The 22,538-nt window shown below is 44.4% G+C and overlaps 3 protein-coding genes across 3 annotated transcripts; 1 reads left to right on the top strand and 2 right to left on the bottom strand.

Annotated features, from left to right (window-relative positions):
- The first annotated feature begins 3,088 nt into the window (after positions 1 to 3,088).
- On the top strand, positions 3,089 to 5,214 carry LOC123167238 (pentatricopeptide repeat-containing protein At5g18475). The gene has a single exon (XM_044585069.1). The coding sequence runs from the start codon at positions 3,402 to 3,404 to the stop codon at positions 4,917 to 4,919; it is 1,518 nt and encodes a 505-aa protein (XP_044441004.1). The 5' UTR covers positions 3,089 to 3,401; the 3' UTR covers positions 4,920 to 5,214.
- Positions 5,215 to 5,810: 596 nt separating this feature from the next.
- On the bottom strand, positions 5,811 to 6,953 carry LOC123167240 (blue copper protein 1b). Its single transcript, XM_044585070.1, has 2 exons — positions 6,640 to 6,953; positions 5,811 to 6,379 (listed from the first exon to the last, which is right to left on the bottom strand). Exons 1-2 carry the CDS (start codon positions 6,812 to 6,814, stop codon positions 6,117 to 6,119), a joined length of 438 nt encoding a protein of 145 aa, XP_044441005.1. The 5' UTR covers positions 6,815 to 6,953; the 3' UTR covers positions 5,811 to 6,116.
- Positions 6,954 to 15,952: 8,999 nt separating this feature from the next.
- Positions 15,953 to 22,295, bottom strand: LOC123165104 (peptidyl-prolyl cis-trans isomerase CYP40). The gene is made up of 9 exons (XM_044582736.1): positions 21,918 to 22,295; positions 19,797 to 20,297; positions 19,031 to 19,118; positions 18,846 to 18,898; positions 18,087 to 18,191; positions 16,771 to 16,846; positions 16,654 to 16,691; positions 16,496 to 16,575; positions 15,953 to 16,415 (listed from the first exon to the last, which is right to left on the bottom strand). Exons 1-8 carry the CDS (start codon positions 22,125 to 22,127, stop codon positions 16,519 to 16,521), a joined length of 1,128 nt encoding a protein of 375 aa, XP_044438671.1. The 5' UTR covers positions 22,128 to 22,295; the 3' UTR covers positions 15,953 to 16,415; positions 16,496 to 16,518.
- Between the last annotated feature and the right edge of the window lie 243 nt (positions 22,296 to 22,538).

Below are 22,538 nucleotides of genomic sequence, written 5' to 3'. Positions count from 1 at the left end.
GATTTATCCAACCCAGATGTAATCGTGGCCTATTTTAGGAATTAGGCCTAAGGATGTAAATGGGTAAGTGAAGAAGCCCGCATATAACTAAATATAAATACATTGTATATTGATTTTATATTGATGACACCAAAATTTTCGCTAGTCCTGACAAAGACAAGCTCTTGGCCGTGTGCCACATCCTCGATGCCTTAGTCGGGGCGACTAACCTTAGAACGAACCCACTCGAGATGGAAGTCTTCCCCTTTTGTCATGACGACATTAACCTCGTTGACACACTATTTGTTGTTCCAGCTAGATTGGCTTCCTTCCTGGCAAATATCTTGGTCTCCCTCTCCGCTTCCGGTGTCTTCGCCGGGTGGACTTACAACCAACCGCTCATCTACAAGTTCAGAGCATGATTACTTCTATGAACTAGAGAATACCAAGCGTGTTGCAGCGGAATTGAATATATAGTTTCTAAATATTGTGTAGAATATTAATTCAAACATTACGATTTAAAGTATGTGAAGATTTCTACATAAGCAAAAAAAACTTAGAATGGAAAATTGTGCATGTCACAATTAAATGCAATGTGATTTAAAATCCACTTAGAATGCACTAACACACATTGCATGGTAGAGGATTCACATATGCATATTAGACAGACACTAGTGGATCAAGCTAGTAAATCCAACGGCTAAACAATTTTGATGTTGTGAAAGCACACATATTGAGATAATTAGAAGTAGATGGGATCACTCTCTTTGTTATAATATATGATTCTCGTATCTAAATGGCAGAGAAGTTTACGTATTTCCACCTTTTCTTATTAGAGGGGCGACTGAATGTTGATCTATCAAAAGGGGTAAACTAATGTAATTATTAAATTGTAGGTGCTTGTGATGGGACGGATGCGACTCCCCTCATAAATAATGGGTGTCATAACACGCAGAAGGGGGGAAATCTTACTGCTGCGACAAAATCGGTCGTCACTCTGATGGTCATATCTAGCACATGGTTGTCATCTTGCTAGGTAAATAAAAAGATGTACAAGATGACATGGAAGGCTGATGATGGCGAGTTGCTAGAGGCGGGTAGTTAAGTGGAAAATGATGCGCAATCCGTAAAATCTTGGTGGCCAGGGTGGCTGCCCTTGACCGCTTTGGTTGGGCCCTACACCTTTGTTGGCCTTGGTTCATGCGGACCAACCCCGATTGACCTTGGACATGAACTAGGCTCCCTTGTAATGACTCTAGCATCTCACTCTTCTGGGCCTCAACTACTATCACAATCGGAGATGGAAAAGCGAATTAGAATTTTGAAAGACATATGAGCTTGGGACAGAACAATATGCAACCGCGGTCCAGGGCTCTTCAAAATTGCAACCAGGAGTAATAGGATTTTGCACTAGGAGCCTGAGGGGGGAGGGGTAAATGGATAGCAATAGTTGCCCGCTTAAACAACCAAGCACAGCTCCGCGAATTCATTGATATTTGGTAGCTTCTCCAAGAATCCAACGCCGACCCCTGGCCGGACTCCGTCCGCTGGAACTGGACAGACTCCATAGTATTCTCCACCGTTCAGTGTATTGAATGCAATTCCATGGTCGTTTGCAGCCTTTTCGCCCTACAAAAGTTTGAAGGCCACTACTGCTCCCCGATGCATGATATTTGAATGGCTTATTTTACATGGTAGAATCCTCACACTCGGAGAATCTAACCCTACCTGTCACTTGTGCCTTGCGACCAACGATACCACCGTAGACCTATGCCAAGCTGCGTAGACATGATAAGGTAATGACCCAGCCAACCTCTTACTACAGTGATGAACAGTGCCTACAATCGATAAAGTCAATGAATTAAGTTGTTGCCACGCCCCAGGCCATGGCCAGTGTTACCTGGGCCTGGCTATGTCCCTACCTATGTCAGGACTGCCCTTTCTCGCAAGAGGTATGGAAGACAGTTAGTGTTCTACATGAGATGCATGCTCTGACCTCGCCTGACCTAGACCAATCTATTAATCAATGGTGTGAGGACATTCTCATGCCCCCCTCCCCTCCAGCGCAATGGCAACATGATCTATTTGTTATGGAATATTTTGAATTAGAGAAATTGTTGTGTCTTCATTGGACAAAGGATGAATTATCGTTAGGTGGCATATGTAACTCTGGAGTATATTCGCGTGCACAAGCGTAGTAGTTTCCTCTTACACGTGTAGTCGACATTTTGTTTGTGAGGGGTACTCTTGGCTTTACCCCATCAAAAAAGCATGGTGTAAATATATGTAACTTATGTTCTTTTAGTTGGGCGATGCTTTTGCTAGTATCTCAAGTTATTTGAAGTGACAAATTGTACCAGGTTGACACCATCTACTATGTAAGATGCTTATCATAGAAGGCAGATGCTTAATTAGACATCTTTGCTATAGATAAAACTATAGGTGTTCAAGAAATATCCGGTTTGTTTTTATACACATATAAAAGGAGTTCATTGAGTAGCCATCGGCCCATCCAGGTTTCATTACTTTTCTTCATTAAAAAGGAATGATGAATGACCGATTCACCACGGATAGCATTAAACCCTAAAAGGAGGGATATATTTTGATAATAGTGGCAGATCAAACAAGAACTTGGTGTCATGATGAAAAAATCTCTCTAAGAGCTTTGCATGGTAGATGCCCTAACTTTGTAGCAATATTGCCAAGTAAGTAGTAAGCAATACCACACCGGGTAATCTAAAAATAGCAAGCTTAGTTAAAAAAGTACTCCCTCTGTAAACTAATATAAGAGCATTTAGATCACTAAAGTAGTGTTCTAAACACTCTTATATTAGTTTACGGAGGGAGTAACTGATAACAACTAAAAAGAGAACATATATAACTTCGACCAAACATGGACGCCATACATCGTCACCTAGCACACACGGTATGAACCTCCATATTCGCATTTTGTTGGTCATCTGATACCCTCTTCTTTTCAATTCTCTTTCAGCAACCGAACTGTTTTAAACTTGAATCTGTATATGGGGTAAAAGCTCCACCTTCCCCTTCTGCAGGTGTATTATCCTGAAGCAAACTTATCAAAAAAGCAGATATGCAGATTGTTTCTAGAGGAAGATCCACATTTTTGCAGCAGACATGATCGGCCGTCGCGCCTGTTTGAAGCTGCGACGGCGCGGTTGCGAGCTGCGATCACCGGCAGGTAGAGATGTGGTGCGCTGCCTGTGGGCTGTGGCTGTGGTAGCACGCTCACCCAACGGCCAACGCCCCGGCGCATTCAGTTTCAGTTCGCGCCTGCCCACCCCGCGCCCGCCGCTGACCACACACAAACCTCGCGGCGAATCCGCCGATCTCCTCCCCCCTCCTTCCCGAGAGGCCGAGGCGGCGGCGACCGACAAGCACCCCCTCCACCGCCGGCGGCCATGAAGCCCCCGCCCCTGCCGGCGCCCGCCAGAGCGCCGCCGCTCCCGTGGATCTCCCCACTCCAGTACCGCAGCCCCACCCGCGCCGCGCCCGCCTCCCCGCCCCCGCCCCCGCCGCCGCCCTCCTCCCCCCCGCCGCGCCGCGTCGACCACCCGGACCTCGCGCGCCTCATCGCCTCCTCGCAGTCCGGGCAGCGCGCGCTCGACCTCTTCAACGCCGCCGCGGAGCAGCGCGGGTTCTCGCACACCGCCTCCACCTTCTCCGCGCTCCTCATCCGCCTCGCGCGCGCGCGCCTACCGTCCGCCGCCACCGCCGTCCTCCGCCGCGCCGCCTCCGCGCCCTGCCGCTTCCTCGAGCCGCACCTCCTGCCACTCCTCCGCCTCCTCCCGCCCGACCACGCCCTCGCGCTCCTCCGCCTCCTGCCGGCGCTCCTCCACCGCCGCCGCGTCTCGCACAAGGCCCTCGCCGTCTGCCTCGACCGCCTCGTCTCCTCCCGCTGCCCCAACGTGCTCGACGACCTCATAGCCGACCTGCGCGACCCGCGGAACAAGTACCTCCCCGCTCCCAACACCTGCGTCTACAACATCCTCATCAAGCACTACATCAAGAACGGCGACTCCGAGACTGCCTTCAGGGTGCTCGATGAAATGCGTGAGTACACCTGCGGCGATGTGAGGCCAAACCTGGTCACCTATTCGACCTTGTTGGGCGGGCTCTGTCGTGCTGGTAAGATGAAGGAAGCGTTTGAACTATTTGAGGGGATGATCGAGAAAGACCACATCGTGCCAGACCAGCTGACATACAATCTGATCATCGACGGATTCTGCCGTCTGGGGCAGGTGGAGAAGGCACGGACAATCTTTGGATTTATGAGGAAGAATGAGTGTGAGCCAAATGCTTTCAACTATGCAACTCTTATCAATGGACACTGCAAGAAAGGGGAAGTGGAGAATGCAAAGCTGGTGTTCGAGGAGATGAGGACTGCTGGGGTGGAACCAGACGCCGTCAGCTACACGGCACTGATCGGGTGCCTTTGTAGACATGGGAGTGTCGATGAGGGGATCAATCTTCTGATGGAGATGAGGGAGAAGGGATGCAAGGCTGATGTTGTCACATACAATCTGCTGCTTGAAGGGCTGTGCAAAGATGGGCGGATGGCGGAAGTGATGGACTTGCTTGGGAGGTTGCCAGAGGAAGGAGTTCAGTTGAACGTCGCAAGCTATCGGATTGTGATGAATACTCTGTGCTCAAGTGGAGATATGGAGAAGGCCGTTGGCTTGCTGGGATTAATGCTCAGAAGAGGGTTTTTGCCGCACTATGCAGCCTCAAACAAATTGTTGATTGGTCTGTGCGATGTTGGGCAAGTGGCAGATGCGACAGCCGCATTGTATGGATTGGCCAAATTTGGGTTCATGCCAGAGGCTAGTTGTTGGGCAAAGCTGATTGAGGCTGTGTGCCGGGACAGAAAACTTAGGAGATCTGTTGAGCTTCTGGATATCTTAATTACGGGAGGGTGAACAAGTTACCTCAGTGCAGCATGGGTTACTTTGGCCGATTTTTTACCTGAAGTAGGATATAAATCAGGTATGAAGATCGCTCGAAAACGGAGTGATGGCACATTGAAGGGATCACTTTCACATAAGATATTACCCAAAACTTGCACATAAGATGATCAGGCTTGACCCCAAATGGCGAACAAGATGCAGTCCAGGAATTAACTCAAAAGGGTCGTTTGATCTGCAACAAGGACGGCGACCTGAGCCAATTTGCGATACAATCCACAACCATCCATTCTGAATTGGGGGGTGGGGGGGGGGGGGGGGGGGGAGGGGGGATTTGAGGGTGCGCACAGGAAATTGACTACTTTGATGTTTTTGTGCCCGTACTAAAAATAATTTGCATTATCTTTGGCCGAGGAAACTGAAGATGCAAAAACCATGTGGAAGACTGGTGCTCATTCCCCTTATTCGTTGGTGCGTTTTTTCTACTCTTCTTGAAGACATTTAGCTGACTTGCTGTTCACTGATGTTCAGATCACCGAAACCAATTTTATGAATTGCATCCACTGTATCTCACTCTCCATAGTTCTCGTGCTATCATTCTGTGCACTCTTCAGCCAAAGTGTTCTCATCCATATATCTGATTGTGGTTTTTTGATTCAGTACACATTTTTGTTTTTGTTGTAAATGCCGGTTATGAGGCAGATAATTATGTGTAAGATGGATACATTTTCCTTGGCTGGCTTCATGCTTATTCATTTCAGAACTCAAACTCTCATGGAAGGCTTCAAGCCAAATGTTCTTTTTTGACAACACTTTCTTTTTTACAGCAACTTCAAGCCAAATGTTCAGTTGAAACTGGAAGAGAGGGCCTTTTTAGGGGTAGAAAAGAGAGATCGACACAACAGCTACTAATGGACTAACAGTCCCTCATTTCTCATCACATCATGCATTAATCTATAGCAACACGCTCGCGCGCACACACTCCCTACTTTATTAAAAGCACCGAGTCATGCATAAAAAGCGTATCACGCAACACAGTTTACAGCACACGACACATATGAATGCAACAATTGTGATAACTTACAAGCAGCAAGTATAACAAATGATTTCAGACAGAATAGGAAGAAGAAGGCGGCATGCAGAAGAGGAAGACGGCGAAGGCTGTGGACGCCATGGACAACCGGCGGGGGCCTGCGAGGAGGGGGCGGTCGATCAGTCGCGGCAGACGGAGCTCTTGGGCTTGACGATGAACTTCATCTGGCCGGCGGTGCAGTGGAGGCCTTGGCGCTCGCCACAGACGAAGTAGTGCATCTTGCGCTTCTTGAGGACGAACTCGAAGCCCGCGCCGACGCCCTCCGTCACGCCGGCCACCAGCTTGGCCGCCTTGAGGTTGCACGACTGGTAGTCAGCCAGGTTCCGCATCATGTACACGCTGTGCGCGTGCGTCGTCGCGTTCGGCGGGTCGTACGTGAACACTGCACGCACACACCCAGCATCCAAACACTGAATCTTAGTTAACTGATTTCACTGCAAGTTCAGTGAAACAGTAATAACTTTGTTGTTTTTCCTTTTTCAAAGCCTTTTTTTGGTTTTTGCAGTGAGTGTGTCCAAATATGGCAAAGCTTAAAGTGTTTTAAAGGGCCTCCCGGTGTGCAAAATGAACCCTTTTTTCAGAGGGAACCAAGGCTGAACCGAAAGATCAGAGGTACGCGGGTAGAGTAGTATAATTGTGTACCGAGGCTGTCGTCCTGGAAGAAGGGGCCCTTCCTGATGACCCAGTCGGTGTAGTTGTACCCCCACGTCCACCGCGCCGCGTCGCCGACGATGAACCGCTCCGCCCGGCACGCCTCCGGGACGACGAGCACCAGCGCCAGCAGCACGAGCACCGCCGCGGCCACCCTCGCCTCCATCTCTCAACCACAAACAAGCTTAGCTACGGACTCTGCAGCACACCTGTTACTGCTAGTAGTAGCAACTAGCAAGCACTCGTTTTGCTCGCCGGCTGGCCGCTGGATGCTCCGGCTGGTTTGGTTTGTGATGAGCATGACATGGCATGGCTTGGGTATAAATAGGGAGGAGGGACGAGCCGGTCGATCATGGCGTTGCGTCGGAGTGCAGGCCGGGTTCGCCCGGCCAGCGCAGCAGGGGGGCGCGTGATGATGGCTCAAGTTGACTCCTGCGCCAGGGGCCGAGAAGTTCCATCAGGTTGACAGACATAACCTGTGAAAAACTGGATGGATGCGTTCTCGGGTCATTGTTTACTTGTCTGGGCCACACGATTAGAAAAAGCGGGCGTTGCACTTGGGGAGGGTCGCGCTTGGGGTTGGTCGACCGCAACGTTGGTGCGCCATTAGCGACCTGGTCGAGCGTGCTTAGTGGCGCGGCGTCTGTTTCGGGGTTGGTGGACACCACTGGCTGGCCCTGGCCGTGTGGAACTTGGTAGTAAAATCTAGCTTAGCTACTGTCCACTTTGATAATGCATTGTCATCTGATCTCTGGTCAATTCTACGGAGATGTCCCCGTAGGCGTACGCAGGGTCATCAGCATAACATAGCCATGATTATTACGGTGGTGGATTAGGGGGGCACTGCCCATGATTACTGTGGAGGGTTAGCTAGCCTAGGGTGGCGCGAGATGATTAAGTGAGCGCGTGATTGGTCGTTGTACGTACGCTTTGCCTGTTTATTTGACAGCAAAGTACCAGTAGATACACTAAACCACTTACTCTAAACTACTTACTCTGCTAGTAGTATATGTACATGCGTGCTTCATGATCTCGTCATGCTGAGTGTGGCTTCGAGCAAGTGCTCAATGTGTGGTGGTCAATGAACTAACCCTAGCTAGTGCTGCAGTATTGGCTCGGCATCAGTCTAGACATGCATAAACTAGTACTAGTAAGTACTCCACGACCACCGTCAAACGGCCGATCTCTTTGCTACCACTCCACGTAAAGGGTCAGCCTGTGGTCAAGGTGGCGCGAATTCGTCGCCGTCCGGCGCACGATCCGATCAGCAACTTTTGCTAGGGTTAACCGTATCGCATGCGCGGGAGACCCATCGGTCGCTTACCTTTGAATCGGCTCTCGAGAAAGAATGAAAACCTTACCTTTGAATGGATCCTTAACATGCATGCTTCCGGTAAGTAAGTCTAACTTTGGGGTTCAGACACAGAGGCTATGAGGAACGCGTGCACGTTCCAGCAATTAGTTACTCCATCCGATCTATATTAACTGTGGCTGATTTAGTACAAGCTCATTACTCATAGCTTAACTACAAGTGTTTCCATGAAAAAAAACAATATAATTTGAAGCTTGTAGAAAATCCATCTGCATCTGCATTGTTTCAGGGTCAACTTGGGCTGCATTTGTCCGAGTTCAATTATGCACACCACTCGAGTGCTCCGGCCACACAAATGCCACGGGCGTGCGACATACGCTCTCGCGCTACTGCATACAGGTCAGCGGGAGAGACGGAGAGTACTGCAGGCCTGCATCATTCATGAATTCATGAGTACATTTCCTGCAGACACAAAACACACATATCCAAACCTCCCTTCGGTTTTGACAAGCTACGCGCTGGTACTATCTGTTCACCGGTGACCACCTGCGAGTATGTAGCTTAGCGGCGTGCTGTGCGTGGTATACGTAGCTTGGAAGACAAGATCAAAAGATGAGCGGCCTAAATGATCAATTATGCTAGTCGCATGATGTATACTCGGTTGGCTCTTTCGGGGCCGGCCATTTGGAAAGCGTTAAGCATACACATCCATTCCGTGCTTTTCCAGATGTTTAATCGCATTTCCTCTTCTCTACGACCACTCAATACCGGCTTCGCAATTTTTCTTTCTTTCTTGGAATATCATGACCGCTTTCGCATTTTATCTGTTTGTGTGATTTTTTAACACAGTACAAACATAGATGCTCACGAAGTCGCCAAAGACGCTTTCATATTCTACTCCTCCCACTGAACACAATTCGTCAGAAGATTTGAAATAAATTCAGAAACCTAACCGCCTGAGTGTGATTTGAGGACCGTGCTAAGCTTCCTTTCCCTTTACCTTTTCTTTACAACTCTACGGCGATGAATAGTCCATAACTAATGTATAAAATATCATGTTGGATGCCATTTCAAAATATAAGATGTACTAGTTTTAAAGAAGTCAAACTTATCACATCTGACCAAATCATAGAGAAAAAAGATTCAATATACTGTATGTAATATCGAATCGGCGTCTTTAGATTCATCAAGAAATGTACTTTTATTTTATTTAGTCTAGATGTTGGCATATGTCTATATGAACGTGGCCAAACATAAAAACATTTGACTTCAAAGAAATCAATACACCTTCTATTTTGAGTGCGATGCCCGAATGGCACTCGCGTGATCTAACCGATGGTACCCATGAGTCACTTGTAACATATCTCTCATTTTAAAAGCAAGATGCTCTCATCTGTCTACTATATCTCACTAATCTCTCTAGGATTATATGCCTCTCATTTAATTGAATTAAATTGGGGACATTGGTTTTGAATTGGGTTCCTAACTTTGACTTGATCAACAATTTTTTAAGGATCTCACTCACTTAAGTGAGGTGTTTAATTTTTAATTTGGTTCATGATTTTGACAGGTCAATGATTTCTCAAATCAATCAGCAGCAACCATCTTATATAAAATATACCAGTCTCGCACATGCTCTCATCAGTCATCACCTCACAAAAACTAAATACCAACATGCAACACTGTAGCACCAATATGCTTTTGGATTGAGTTCCCAATTTTTGACTTGATCAACAATTTCTCAAAGAGCTCTCTCATGCAAATGAGGTGTTCAATTTTGAATTTAATTAACGTTTTTGATTGGTCAAGTCAATGATTTCTCAAATCAACCGGCAAGAACCAGCTTATAAATATACATCAGCCACGGACCCTCCCACCACTTGACAAAAAATAAATGCCAACATGCTACACAATAACACAAATATAATACACGTGGTCAACTTACCTGCATACGTGTGGGTGAATTTGGAGGTGACACATAATTATACCCCCAGAATAAGACCATCAAAACATCACATTATAAATAAATAAATAAATAACACTTCTTCATCTCCCTCAAACGCCAAACCAATTTTTTTTGTGAAGTCCCAACAAAACCAACCGCACATCAAAGCGCCTCCAATCCTTCTAGGTAAAGTTGATACCTAAGGCTTGTATGGGACAGTGCACTTAAACAACCAAGACCAAGTTTTTTTTTTGAGGCAAACCAAGAGCAAGTGTGTTTTTTTTTTTGCGGGGTAAGACCAAGAATTAGAGCTCCCGGCTTAGACAAAAACGTCCCAAGGAAAGTTTGCCTTGTGTCGACGGAGGCTCATTGCCCAGTTCGAAAGGTGCACCTCTCTCGACTGGAGGTCATGGCCGAACCCGGTTAAAAGCCATAATTGTTTGATTTTCTCGAATGTGTCTCGAGTGGTTGCGCGGTATACGCCCATTATTGCCATTGCTTATTGTGGCGACCAATATCCATCCCCTTTGTGTGTTGTTATACTACAACAACACAATATACCTTTTCGCGAAAGGCTTCATAAATAAGTTCAGCATGCCACACCAACAATTCAGCAAACATGTATTCTGAATGTGCATGGCTTCAGTATGTGTCCGTGTGCTGACTTGTGTTCGTTCTGCTCTTAATAATTTATCCAAAAAAAAAAACTCAAATGGCACAAAATACGCACGGGGCAAGGGTCCCAACGAAGAATCTCATAATTAACTATCCATAAGGGGAATGATTTAGATAACATGACTATACTGTTTAAAGGTAACGCAAACATGAATGTAGGATGTGCCACATGCTAACATCAATGGCGAATGAGTGCTGGCTTTGTACAACCTGGATCATGTTCAGGTCTTTTTTTTTTCTTTCCTTTTTCCCTCTTGACAGGAGGCCTTTTACTTTTACCATATACTAGTCGAATGCCCGTGCGTTGCCACGGGACATAAAATATGATGTGAAACGATAACTCCACAGAGTGATAGACAAGTGCTTCTTATGGACTACAACCCAACACCGGAACAATGTCAAAGATGATCCAACAGTGTAGGTACATTATTGTTGTTCTTCTATTTGTGTTACCCGCCATTTAATTCAATAGAACAAACTCTCTAACTGAGTCAAACAGAAAAATAAAATCTATAATAAAATGGTATTTTCATTTCACAATGCATGCACACACCAGTTCAAATCCAAGTGTGTTATCTCCTGCCGCACACATCTTCATACCTCTCACCTCTGTCCATCAGCCGACCCATCTCCACTCCAAATCTCCACCATCATCACTTTCTAGATATTCCCATCCTATCACCGTGCGCACATCCTACTTCCTCCCGCTTGTCTTCTATGGGTTCACTTTATTTGATTCGCTTCTCAAACTTTAAGAATTTCTTGCCGTCGTGGATGTTATTTGACAAATAATGGCAACATCTATATATAATAAATATATATACTAAATGTGGTGAGGGCTACGCGATAATGATGAAATACATTGGCACACCATTGACATTTGGTGACGATGAGCGGCAACACCACACCCTAGGCTTCACCTTTTAGCTATAACAGTTACACTCCACTATCCTCGTCGGCTCACACTCTCAATGCTACAGTCCACCTCCAGGCGTACGTCTAAATAAAGTTAACATTTTGTTTATCCACAAACTTGTAAATCTAGACGATTTTTTTCTTAAACAGGAAGGATGAACTACCGCTAGCATAATATACCAATTAGGAACATACAAATGTTTTTATGATCAATCAAGTGAGGGAAAGGGAGATTGTACAACTTGTTGATATAATTTGGTCCGATTAGGAAGAGGATCACAAATCACAAATATAATATTTTGATGCCAGTAAAAAAATTCAGTGAAAAGAAAAATAGCATGCTACATAACAGTTTGTTGAAGAGGCACCCCTTAAAGTATGATCTATTAGGTTGACGAGATACATAATAAAAAAATTCAGACTAATGGTAGCAAAAGAAACATCAGCTTTGACTTCACGTAGCACCTTCAAATGACAGTCTTATCTATAGATGGCTGCTATCGGAAAAAAGGCACAAAATATGATCGAGGCAAAGAGCGAGAACACATCTTCAGGTTACTGTCTTACATTCAGATAATTGCTAGCTAGATACATGGTCAGACCATAATTAATTATCAGCACTCTTACTCTTCATATCCATGTACAACATATATAAACTCTCCCAAAAACATTTATAAATTCTAAAATGAATAAACTGAAGCACAATCATAACTTTTGACCAGATTCATTGCCGCTATCGTAGGGATAAAGATTCATTGCCGGTTTACTCTCACAATCATAGATCCATCATTTTTCTTTTTTTAAAATATCAGGATGGTGGTGCAATTACCCATGTCAAGAGAAAACAGATCAAATGGCATAATCATATACAATGCATTGTATTGGAAGAGGCCTTTGTGATCACTATAAATATTGTGATACCTCAATTATACATCCATCCTCTATGTCATTAAGAAACAAATAACATGACACATTGTGCAACGGATTAAGATACTAATCTCTGCTATTAAAGCTACGACTACCTAGCCTTCTCCCATACAAAAGAAAAATACTACCTAGCCTTATCTTGGAGTTATCTACCACCGAAGCACTATGCTATCTGATTACAGGGCTATGGCCAGTTTCCCTATAAATCATTATTAAAGTTATTCTACCTTTCAAGTGCTATGTTATCTGAAAACAGGGCACCAAGCATCTCAAAGTAGCCAGACAAAACTTTAATTCGTTCATGTTTACATTCAGTGGCCTTGAGCAACATATCTTGGAAAAATTCACAGAAAATCTACAGGGAACATGCACACACTTTGTGAGATCCCTATACCCCCATGGAGTACACGTTATACTTACCCACTCCTTTCTCTCATGAGTGCAAGGAGTCACGAACTCTTGACCACACAATATGATTACCCACTTCGTTCTCTCATGATCACATATTTCTCTACTATTGGCATCTATCAGAATTGGTCCGACGGTGAAGATAAGAATACTGGCAAATGTGTGTGCTCACCTGAAGGTGGTGTCTGACACCCTTAGAGAAATCCATGCTGCCTCCCATGCTCAAGCATGTACAAGCTTACATTTCAATCTGTAGAATTACACAATAAGCAACTATGTTAAGCCCTAAGACCATAATTCCCTCTAGGAGGAAAAATACTTCCTCTGCATAAAGAAATTGCATTATTTACGACCAGGTTAAATGTCAAGAAAATGTCTTTTTTTTTCTGAAACCTTAACCCTAGCTAAATGATTTTGATGCATAGCGATCACGGCATATACTTGGCTCTAAGAGTTTGATGACCATTATATGCTACAAAGGTAAATGCTCTGCAAGGCCTGAACAGAAAGGTACAAATTAGGGTAAAGCATAAATTATTAACAAAACAAAATTTTAGTTCTAACATGCTTCCATGGCAGACATTTTAGTAAAATAAAAACAGTGTATGTCTATTACTGTCCTTCTTCTTTTGTTAGATAGTAAGTGGCTAGTTTGATAAAGAAAAGAGAAAAAATACAACACATGACATTTTACTGATCCAAATACACGCTCATCCTTTAGGGCAGCCTTATTTCCTGTATCACCATACGTAATCAACAGCTTGATGAGAAATTAAGAAACAAACGTTATAAGTGTGCCCACAAGTTAATTTTGTACGTAAGGGATATTTTTCCACAACAGAACTATGCTCTGTTCAGTATTACCATTAATAAATAACAACAAATGCCCACTATTACTTCACTGTCGCATGCAAAATTGCATGAAATGCTAACAAGCATGATAAAGAAAACCTGCTAACGAAATCAATGTAGAAAGATAAGAATACTTGGTGGATAGCAAAATCAATGTAGTTCTTCAGCTCTTGGATTACGGCTGCAGATTATATATCAAATTCAAGAGTAGCTTCATAGAAGAAAATACCCAACATCTTTAAGTCAGCTGAAATGAAATAGAGTTTAAGCAGTAGGTAGTGCCTAATTATTAATTAAGCTAGTCCCGTAGTTGCCCTGAACACCACATCAAAATCCGATTCCGTCAGCAAGTTGATCGATGTCAAACTCCAAGGAAATAGCGAGAGCGTGCCAGTTATCTACCTTTGTACATGTCGCCGTAGCCGTCGCCGGTCGCCGAGCTCTCGGCTGTCGCTGAAGTCACCGATGGCCACCTCCAGCTCCTCATAGGTGAATTGGTGTGTCTGCAGCTTGTGGACGCTGCCGGACTCCAGGTCGCTGCTGCCTGTGGAGCAGGGTGTCCCGCCAGAGTTACTGTACTTGAGGAGCCTAGACAAGGAGGTCATATGTACTGCCTCCTCTTGCGTATTTACTTGAACGGCACCACGACGAGAAGCACAAATAGAACTTGAGAAACTGTAGAGCTTTCTAGAGTGGCAAATGGCGATTAAATAGGTGAAGAATGAACCATGCACATTGATGCTTGAATTCGTAAGAGAAGAAAAATAAAACACAAATGCTTGAATTGGTCCATGTACACGATGGATTTCGGTAAGAAAAGCACTGGTAAGTAAGGCAGTAGTATTTCATGTGCTTGCCATTGCTATTGCCTTTTTGTTTGCTTTCTTTGGTCCCGAAAGATCAAAAACCAATGTGAAAATAAATAAATCTGTATAAAAAAGGAAAGATAGCTAGGAATAGACAAGTTCTATCTCTAGTCAGACACGGCTTCGATTCAAACATAGTATAGAGTAGAGAATATGATAAATGTGGAGCATTTCAGGGAATTGTCCAGTTTACACTTCACAGTACTATCTTGTTTGTGTTTATGCCACTATCATACTTAATTCCACTTCACAGTACTATCTTGTTTGTGTTTATGCCACTATCATACTTAATTCGTTCTGATTTCCTATAGACAAAAAGAGTCAGACGTACTTGTAGATGAAGTGTCAGCATCAAAGAAGATAAGTCTTCCATCACCTGTAAATAGACTGGTCGGGAATTATCAACTATTGGGTACCTGAACCTGACGAACGAGTAGGAAACAACCTGCTAGCCTGACCGCCCGGTAGAAGAACATGTGTTATTCTGCCGCCCCGCTGGTCATGCCCGCAGCGCCCTTCGGAGGCCTCGCACTCGCCGCAACATCCGTCGCCGGCCTTCTGCGGCACCGAGAACCCCGCCCCGACGGCGTCCCTGAGTGTGGCGTTCCCGGCAGCCAACACGTCCTCCGGTGCCGACGTGCCATTGGATAGCCAGCAGTACGAGTACGACCACCCCGGCGATGCAGGCAAAGGCGTTGTACACCAATGGAGAATTTCTTGATGGGACTCCTATCGCCGACGGCCAGCACCGCGACCGTGGGGCGGAAGCCGGAGAAAAAACTTCTGGGGAGCGGAGAGAGAGACGGGATCGGGAGCGACGGGGTGCGGGAGATGAGGAAGTCGCGTGCGCGTGGGACGTGCGTTCGTGGATCGTGGATTTTGTCTTTTTTTTCTTTTTTCTCGGGCGGGGAGGGGAGAAGCGATGGGTGGGACCGTGGGAGGAGGGATCGTACGTGGGGTGTGAGGAGGTATCGATAGGAGGGGGTATCAAAGGAGGTCGAACCATCACGACGTTCGATCCCCTCTGGTTCAACTTAGAGGAAAAAGAATATAGCTGAGAGAACAAGTGGGCCTCCTTTCTATCACCATACGCAGCACTTCTAAGAAAATGAAAGGCACATGTGGGACTGGTGGAGGGGTCTTATCAAATTGCATATTTCTTTTTTTTTTTGACGGGATCAAATTGCATATTTCTAGCAACATATAAAACCCACAAAATGGGCATATCCAACATGTTGGAAGAACAGTATGGGTACAAACGGTAGCAACCATCAGGAGGATGCCAAAACGCAGCGGCGTGGGCCGAGGCCGAGCACATGCACCAGGTGAAAACCCCACTGCGAAAAGAAAGAAAATTACGCCAAAAGCACTGCGGCGTTTGGCAGCAGGCATGTGTGGCAGACAAAAGGCACATACATCACACACAAAAAAGCAAACGACGCACAGAAAAGTAGCAACGGTCAGGCTTGACCACAATGGGACCAAACAAGAGGAAAAGTTCTGGCATGCATGCCTTGCTGCAGCAAACATCTGAAGCAATGCTCTGCTCAGTTCCAGTGTCTCAGGTTTTTCTCAGGGCACCATTGACTACCTCTTTTTTTTTCTCCTGTATTTTTCAAAATAATGGGAGACGGTCTCCCCTTGTCATACGAGCAACACAAATAATCCTCTAATATTTTTTTCCCAACACATAAGCATCCTTCGGTGTGCATCAGCAAAACTAAGCCGCAGAAGAAGAGCACAAGGTTCTGTTTTACGGCATATTAACTAGGACGACGACCTTTTCCGCGGAAAGTTCGAGTATGTATCCCAGAATAAGCTACCAAAAGTTCCGCCGGGGGGAGAAAACTATGATTCAATCCTTCTCCTACAAGAGTTGGAAAGAAAATAAACATTAGCACCTTTGCATGCCTGGGGCAGAAACTGAACAGCTACTCGAAAAATTACTTCGCCGTCTCCTCCGATTTTCCTTAAGGTTGGAACATCCTGGCGTATGCCTTGCGCTCCTTATCTCTCCTGTTGGAGATCTGTAAAAGTTTGCGAGGAGTTGGTAACGATGAACATTTTTATTCATAAATTAGGTTCACCGCGAAATCAAGACTGACCTTCTTCTTTGCAGCAGCCAGCTCGCGTTTAATTGCTCCTGCGGGTTGAAAAACAAATTCATTAGATACCCCGGTTGCGGAGAGAAAGGACCGGTGATGAAGAGAAAAGAGGCAAACCATCGTTCGGCTCCAAGTCCAATGCATGCTGGAAGCTCTCCACTGCTGCATCAATGTCATTAAGTGCTATGTGTGCCTGCAGATCACATTCAAGTGACCATATATCAACAGGTGGTAACAGTCTGGCGCATATTATTGCTGTTGACTGATATATGTAGAAGGCACGGAATATAATGTTCGACTAAACCACAAATACTTAAGAAATCAACATTCACATCCATGAATTGTCGAAACAAATAATATCAACAAGAAGCAACAAAAGCGAACTTGAACACAATTCTCTTTGGGCTGTTTCTTCTTGGGAATGTCAAACAAGAAGCTACTAATTGCTTCTGAGGTAACAGTCTCAGGTCCAAAATATTGAATTGTGACTTTGGCGGCTTTACAGTCTGAAAAAAACTACAGAAAATATCATGGAATGTACCCTTCGTCGTCTTTTTACAACAACAACTAAGACTTTAGTCCCGAACAAGTTGGGGTAGGCTAGAGCTGAAACCCGCAAGATTTCAAAACCAGCTCATGGTTCTGGCATGTGGATAGCTAACTTCCACGCGCCCCTGCGTCCTTTTGGTTTTATAAAATATAAAAATATGTCTATAGTAGACTCCAAACGAAACATCAAAAATATGTTAGTTCAGAAGGTATTTTGTATATTTTACACTAAGATACTAAGTCTAGAATTAACAGAGAAAGTTAATAAATGTCCAACTGACCATAGCATGAAAACAATACCACTATGTTCTTCGTAAGCATATCCTTACTAAAAAATATAATGCCCAACTGTCCGACTATTGAATATAATGCCCGACTGTCCGACTATTGAAAGGAATTTGATGAGGTCTCTTGATAGGTTTCCATGTAGTCAAGGCTTATAAGAGATGGATTTAGACATTAGATGAAGACCTATTGCTAGCTATGAGCTACTGCAAATAGTGGAGCTACTCGGAGGAGCCTCATACGCGTAGTTATATAGGTAAACATCAATCTATATAGTTTGGGGTCCAAAAAATATATAGCGCCACTATATCTAGCTATTTAGAACACTACTCAAATTCAGATTTTAACCAAAAATTGTTATAAACACTATATAGGCTTGTCACCATGTTGGGTCAAACATTTTTCCAAACAACAAAGAGTGTATAACCTTGTACTGTGCATGTCAGATTCAAGTCAAGATATCTTAAATGGAGAGGGTAAATATTGTAAGCACTACAAATAAGATGAGCCCTTGGAAATGTGAAAATAGAATCACTCAAGAGAATGAACCATTCCAGGTGAAGAACTTAGAGCCACATACTACTAAGGGCAATACAAACCTGTCCTTGTCGGAAAAAAGCCTTAGCATTGCCCTCTGTTTCACGCAGCGCAAAATCTGCATCCAACAAAGCACCCTTCAAATCTCCCAGCTTCATTTTGCATGCCTGAAGAAATCACCTCAGTTTCAGGAAACAAGCAACACAGTGTAACAGGGTGTGCAATGTTTAGATTACTTAAAAGATTATCAGACAACAATAAATCGTAACTATCATATGTTTCTGAGTTGGTAAACAGGAATTTGCAAAATTGTTGCCGATGTACAGTTGAAAGGGTTCACACTGCTGCAGGCAAGAACAGCAATTGACTGGCAACAATTCTTCAAGAACAGTACAATAAAGCATGAATATAAAGCTACTTGCATAATATGCAGGAGAAAGAAGTACACAGTGCTGGCAAAGTAAATGAAAAGCAATGAACAACATCGATGATTGGAGTTTACACTTTTACAGAACACTACAATTCTACGAACTCCATTGCTTATTTATTCACAAGGTACTCAAAGACTAATCTATAGTTGGCTTTACATAGCAACTTGAAGGGAGACAACCTAGAGCGTTGGGCAACAGGCAATCAGACTACCAGAGACATGAGCCATATAGCACTCTATCTAGCTTAAGTTATGTAACCCTCCAAGAGCTTGCTAGATGCTACAAGCCAACAACCATGCGCCTAAGTGAGCTAGTCAAGATAATATTAACAATGCGGTTTTCTAGGATAAAAGAATAGCAGATACGCATCCAGCAAAGTAATTAACTTACAGAGCTATTCGTGAGTATTATGGACTTGGTCTTCCGTAGTGCTGAGCTCTTCTCTGCATATCAAGACATGTTCATAATACTTATAAGTGCCATGTGACATGTTTTATGATCAGTATGTACCATGCGACAGAACCAACAAAAAAAACTGAGCAATTGTAGTGCAGAACAGAAGCAGTAAAATTTGCCTTCATCTATCTCTTCTTTCTCCCAGCAAACATCCAAGTAGCGCAGAGCTTTCCTGTACTTCCTCAGGGCCGTCTTATAATCCTGTTTCTGTACAGAGTAGATAAACTAGCTTTAACTTTAGGTACCCAGATAGGGAAATACAAGATTACATGTGTGCAAAACTAGGTTAGCTCAGAGCGCTAATAATGAAACATCTATGAAACACATACAAGAGTCGTGACAATGATGCTAAGCATCTTATATGTCGCAGGATATGCTTGACAAAGAAAGTGAAAACTTATTGTCAAGTTAAGATCCGATAGGTATCTGCTAGATTATGTCCAAATGTAGATAAAGGTGGATGTTCATATCACAGAAAGTGGAGGGTATAAATGCTAACTACAAAAACTCCAGGGTCTTTTGCAGAGCCACTAGTTCAAGTCCAAATGCATCATGGTGGATATTCATACTGCTAGAAAGTCGAGGGTACACAAATGCTAGTTGCTAACTACAAAAAATCCAGGGTCTTTTGTAGTCTATGGATTTCACAAAGGTTGATCTGAGCAATCAACATTCAATCAGAGTAATAGTTAAAATTGTTGGTTTAATATCCTATCTAAAAGATGCACGGGTTAGAATAGTATCACCCAATGCAGTAAACATTGTTGCGAAAAATTGAGCACACATCTGAGATATAAGGGCAAACTAGTAAAGTTTAGTCTGAAAATGTGGAAATACCACTAACCTAAACAAAATAAGATATAGCTTAGCTAGGACAGAAATTACCTTGAAATTATCATTCCCAAAAGCCTTGGCAGACTCCACAGCTTCCATCCACCATGAAACCTCTGTAGGCTTCTCATCGAGATCATTTGGCCAGTCAGGATACATGTCACCATCCTTGAAAAAGTTCACAACTCCATCATCTGCACCTTCAGGAAGTTCCCCACATTCAGCAATTACGGCATCAACTGTGGGACGGTCAGCTTCTCCAACAGGAATGTGCTCACAAGAACGAACCACACCCATTCCCTTTATTACTCTCGCAAAAACTACATGTTTCCCATCTAAATGAGGTGTTCGGGTGGTAGTGATGAAAAATTGAGATCCATTTGTGTTGGGGCCAGAATTGGCCATAGATAATATTCCCTTCCTCTCATGCTTTAAAATAAAATTCTCATCCTCAAATTTCGATCCATAAATCGACTCCCCTCCTGTTCCATCACCAGCAGTAAAATCTCCACCTTGTACCATAAAACCTTTGATAATGCGATGGAAGTATGATCCCTGCAAGAATATCAATTACCAAAGATGTGTCAAGTGCTTACTGTGAAGAACTAGTAAGCGAATCAGTGCAGCATAAACAGTTGTGACAACATCAAACTTTCACCATGACTTTTGTTGGTTGAAATTGGAAAATGGAAATTAGAAAAAATAATAGTTTTCAACACAGAAGAACACCGATAAATTCCATCCGTTAGGAAGAAGAATGATCATCGATAATATCAGAAGTTAAGATGGTGAGTGGCTCTGTCCAGAAACACTGCAACCAAAAATACCCATCATGCACATTCAGAATCCATATCCAAATGCACATCACACAGTCTCCAACAGGTAAGCAGAAAGAAATCAGCTAGTACTACTGCACTTACTCTCAGTTCGCACGCATCACTGTTCTCATAAACATTAGTTTCACTCAGGTTGAGTGCGGAAGGCCAAGCAGTTACCCAAAAGCTAAGCACGTGGCAACCAACAAATTGTGTCCTCACTTTATGTAAGAACAGTGACCAAAACATAAATCAAAATGAGTGGCAAACAAAATCAAGATACAGTGATGGCTTCTGTCCTTCCAAAAGGCTACAAGGCCAGCTGCGCAACGAATGTTTCTTTATGGAGACAAAATTCTCCGGATTACTCAAAATTGGTCTGCTATGTTTTCGCTTAAAATAAAGAGGTGCAGTGTTTTGCACTAACTGGCCTGTCAATGGAATATTTTGTGATGAAAGTACCACATGCACACACTATTGCGAACAGCACCGTAGTTCCTCGCGCGTACAAGAATCTCCATGTGATCTAATCACTGCATTGTAAGGCTGATAGCAAATCATTGCCTATTCATACACAGATTTACGAGCACTGTAGCAGCACGAGGCAGATGTGCCAACTTTTAAGTGGGAAAAAGGAGTGTATTTACCAGGTTCCGACAAGCACATGCCCGCGCACAAAAGCTACCACGTGATGGTACTTATAGGTTAATATATGCATTGTGCAATTTTGGAATGAAGTCAAAAGGGAGGGGGCCCTTATTAACAGTGGCAGGACTTGTGGTACTAGCAGTGTTAACTGTACATCAAAGGACACGAATTGTTTTTTGACAGGCAAAGGACAGGATTTGACATCACAGGGAAAGTAATAGTACTACTTTCTGAGTACAAAGGAAAAAGTAGGCACTGGTCCGGCTAGGTTAGAGCATAGATTGAGCAAAATCCAGCCATGTGACAAAAAGGGGGCGATATTTACAAAGACGGGTTCCAATTATCAGCAGGAGCAGCTATGTAATTACACGGGAAGCAAATCCCTCCCGACCAAAACGAAGCCTCTGAAGAAATTGATCTACAAGAAATAGGAGGGCAGACCATACGAAATCCGGGTCAAAACCCTATATTGTCAATTGCATCAGAAAAAGCAATTTTCGCTGAAAAAGGTAACAGGAGCAGCCAAATCGCACCAAAACTCAGATGTTCTGACACTAAACGGCACAATTATTATGCAAACTACTCCCCAATCGCTCAAGAGTGTCGCTCAACCAGACCAAATTGCATTTTGCACCACTCGAACCACTCGGCGACAGCACCGAAGGAATCAAATCAGAAGGTGCTCTAATCAGTAAGCACTCAATACACTAACCTTATAGTGGAGCGGCTTGCCGGAGGCGCCGACGCCCTTCTCGCCGGTGCAGAGCGCGCGGAAATTCTCCGCCGTCCGCGGGACCACGGACGCGTACAGCTCTATCACGATCCTCCCCTCCATCTCGCCGCCGATGGTGATGTCCATGAAGCACCTCGGGTTTTTCACCTCCGCCGCCGCCGCCGCTGGGGCCGGTGCTGCGCCCTCCATTGCTCCGACGAAGGGACCGGGGATCAAACCCTAGCCTGGGTGGAGCTTGTCGAGGTGCGGCGGAAGCGGAGGTGGTGGTGGCGCTCGTCCGTTACCACGGGAGAATAACGGCGAGAACCGCGTCTGGGCACGAGGGGTGGACCGAGGGGGGTGGGGGTGGGGGCTAGGGTAAAGTTTTCCGGTCCCGGAGTTTTATCGGGTAGGTGTGGGTTTATCGGGTCCTCGCTGAGGGCAAAATAGTCTATTGCAACGTGAACGGTTTTCAGCGTACCTCGGCATCTGGGCCGGCCCAGCCCATGCTTAAATGTGCCTAGCATGGCACGGCCTGCAGCGCACATCTAACATTTTCTGGCCTGATTACCTCAAAAAACACAGAAGAAAAAAAATAAAAATAAAAATAAAATGGACGCC

This window comes from Triticum aestivum, chromosome 7D (genome assembly GCF_018294505.1).
Source record: "Triticum aestivum cultivar Chinese Spring chromosome 7D, IWGSC CS RefSeq v2.1, whole genome shotgun sequence".
Lineage (NCBI taxonomy): Eukaryota > Viridiplantae > Streptophyta > Magnoliopsida > Poales > Poaceae > Triticum > Triticum aestivum.
The sequence above is the reverse complement of the archived record's forward strand: the minus strand, read 5'-3'. Positions and strand labels throughout refer to the sequence as shown.

Bases quoted from the DNA above. Each gene is read 5' to 3' on its own strand.
- LOC123167240 (XM_044585070.1), bottom strand. From the start codon at position 6,814: ATGGAGGCGAGGGTGGCCGCGGCGGTGCTCGTGCTGCTGGCGCTGGTG. The intron at 6,380-6,639 runs GTACACAATTAT...GTGTGCGTGCAG, and splicing joins CTTCCAGGACGACAGCCTCG to TGTTCACGTACGACCCGCCG.
- LOC123167238 (XM_044585069.1), top strand. From the start codon at position 3,402: ATGAAGCCCCCGCCCCTGCCGGCGCCCGCCAGAGCGCCGCCGCTCCCG.
- LOC123165104 (XM_044582736.1), bottom strand. From the start codon at position 22,127: ATGGAGGGCGCAGCACCGGCCCCAGCGGCGGCGGCGGCGGAGGTGAAA. The intron at 20,298-21,917 runs GTTAGTGTATTG...ATATTCTTGCAG, and splicing joins GCAAGCCGCTCCACTATAAG to GGATCATACTTCCATCGCAT. The intron at 16,692-16,770 runs GTTTGCCTCTTT...TTCAACCCGCAG, and splicing joins GGACTTGGAGCCGAACGATG to GAGCAATTAAACGCGAGCTG.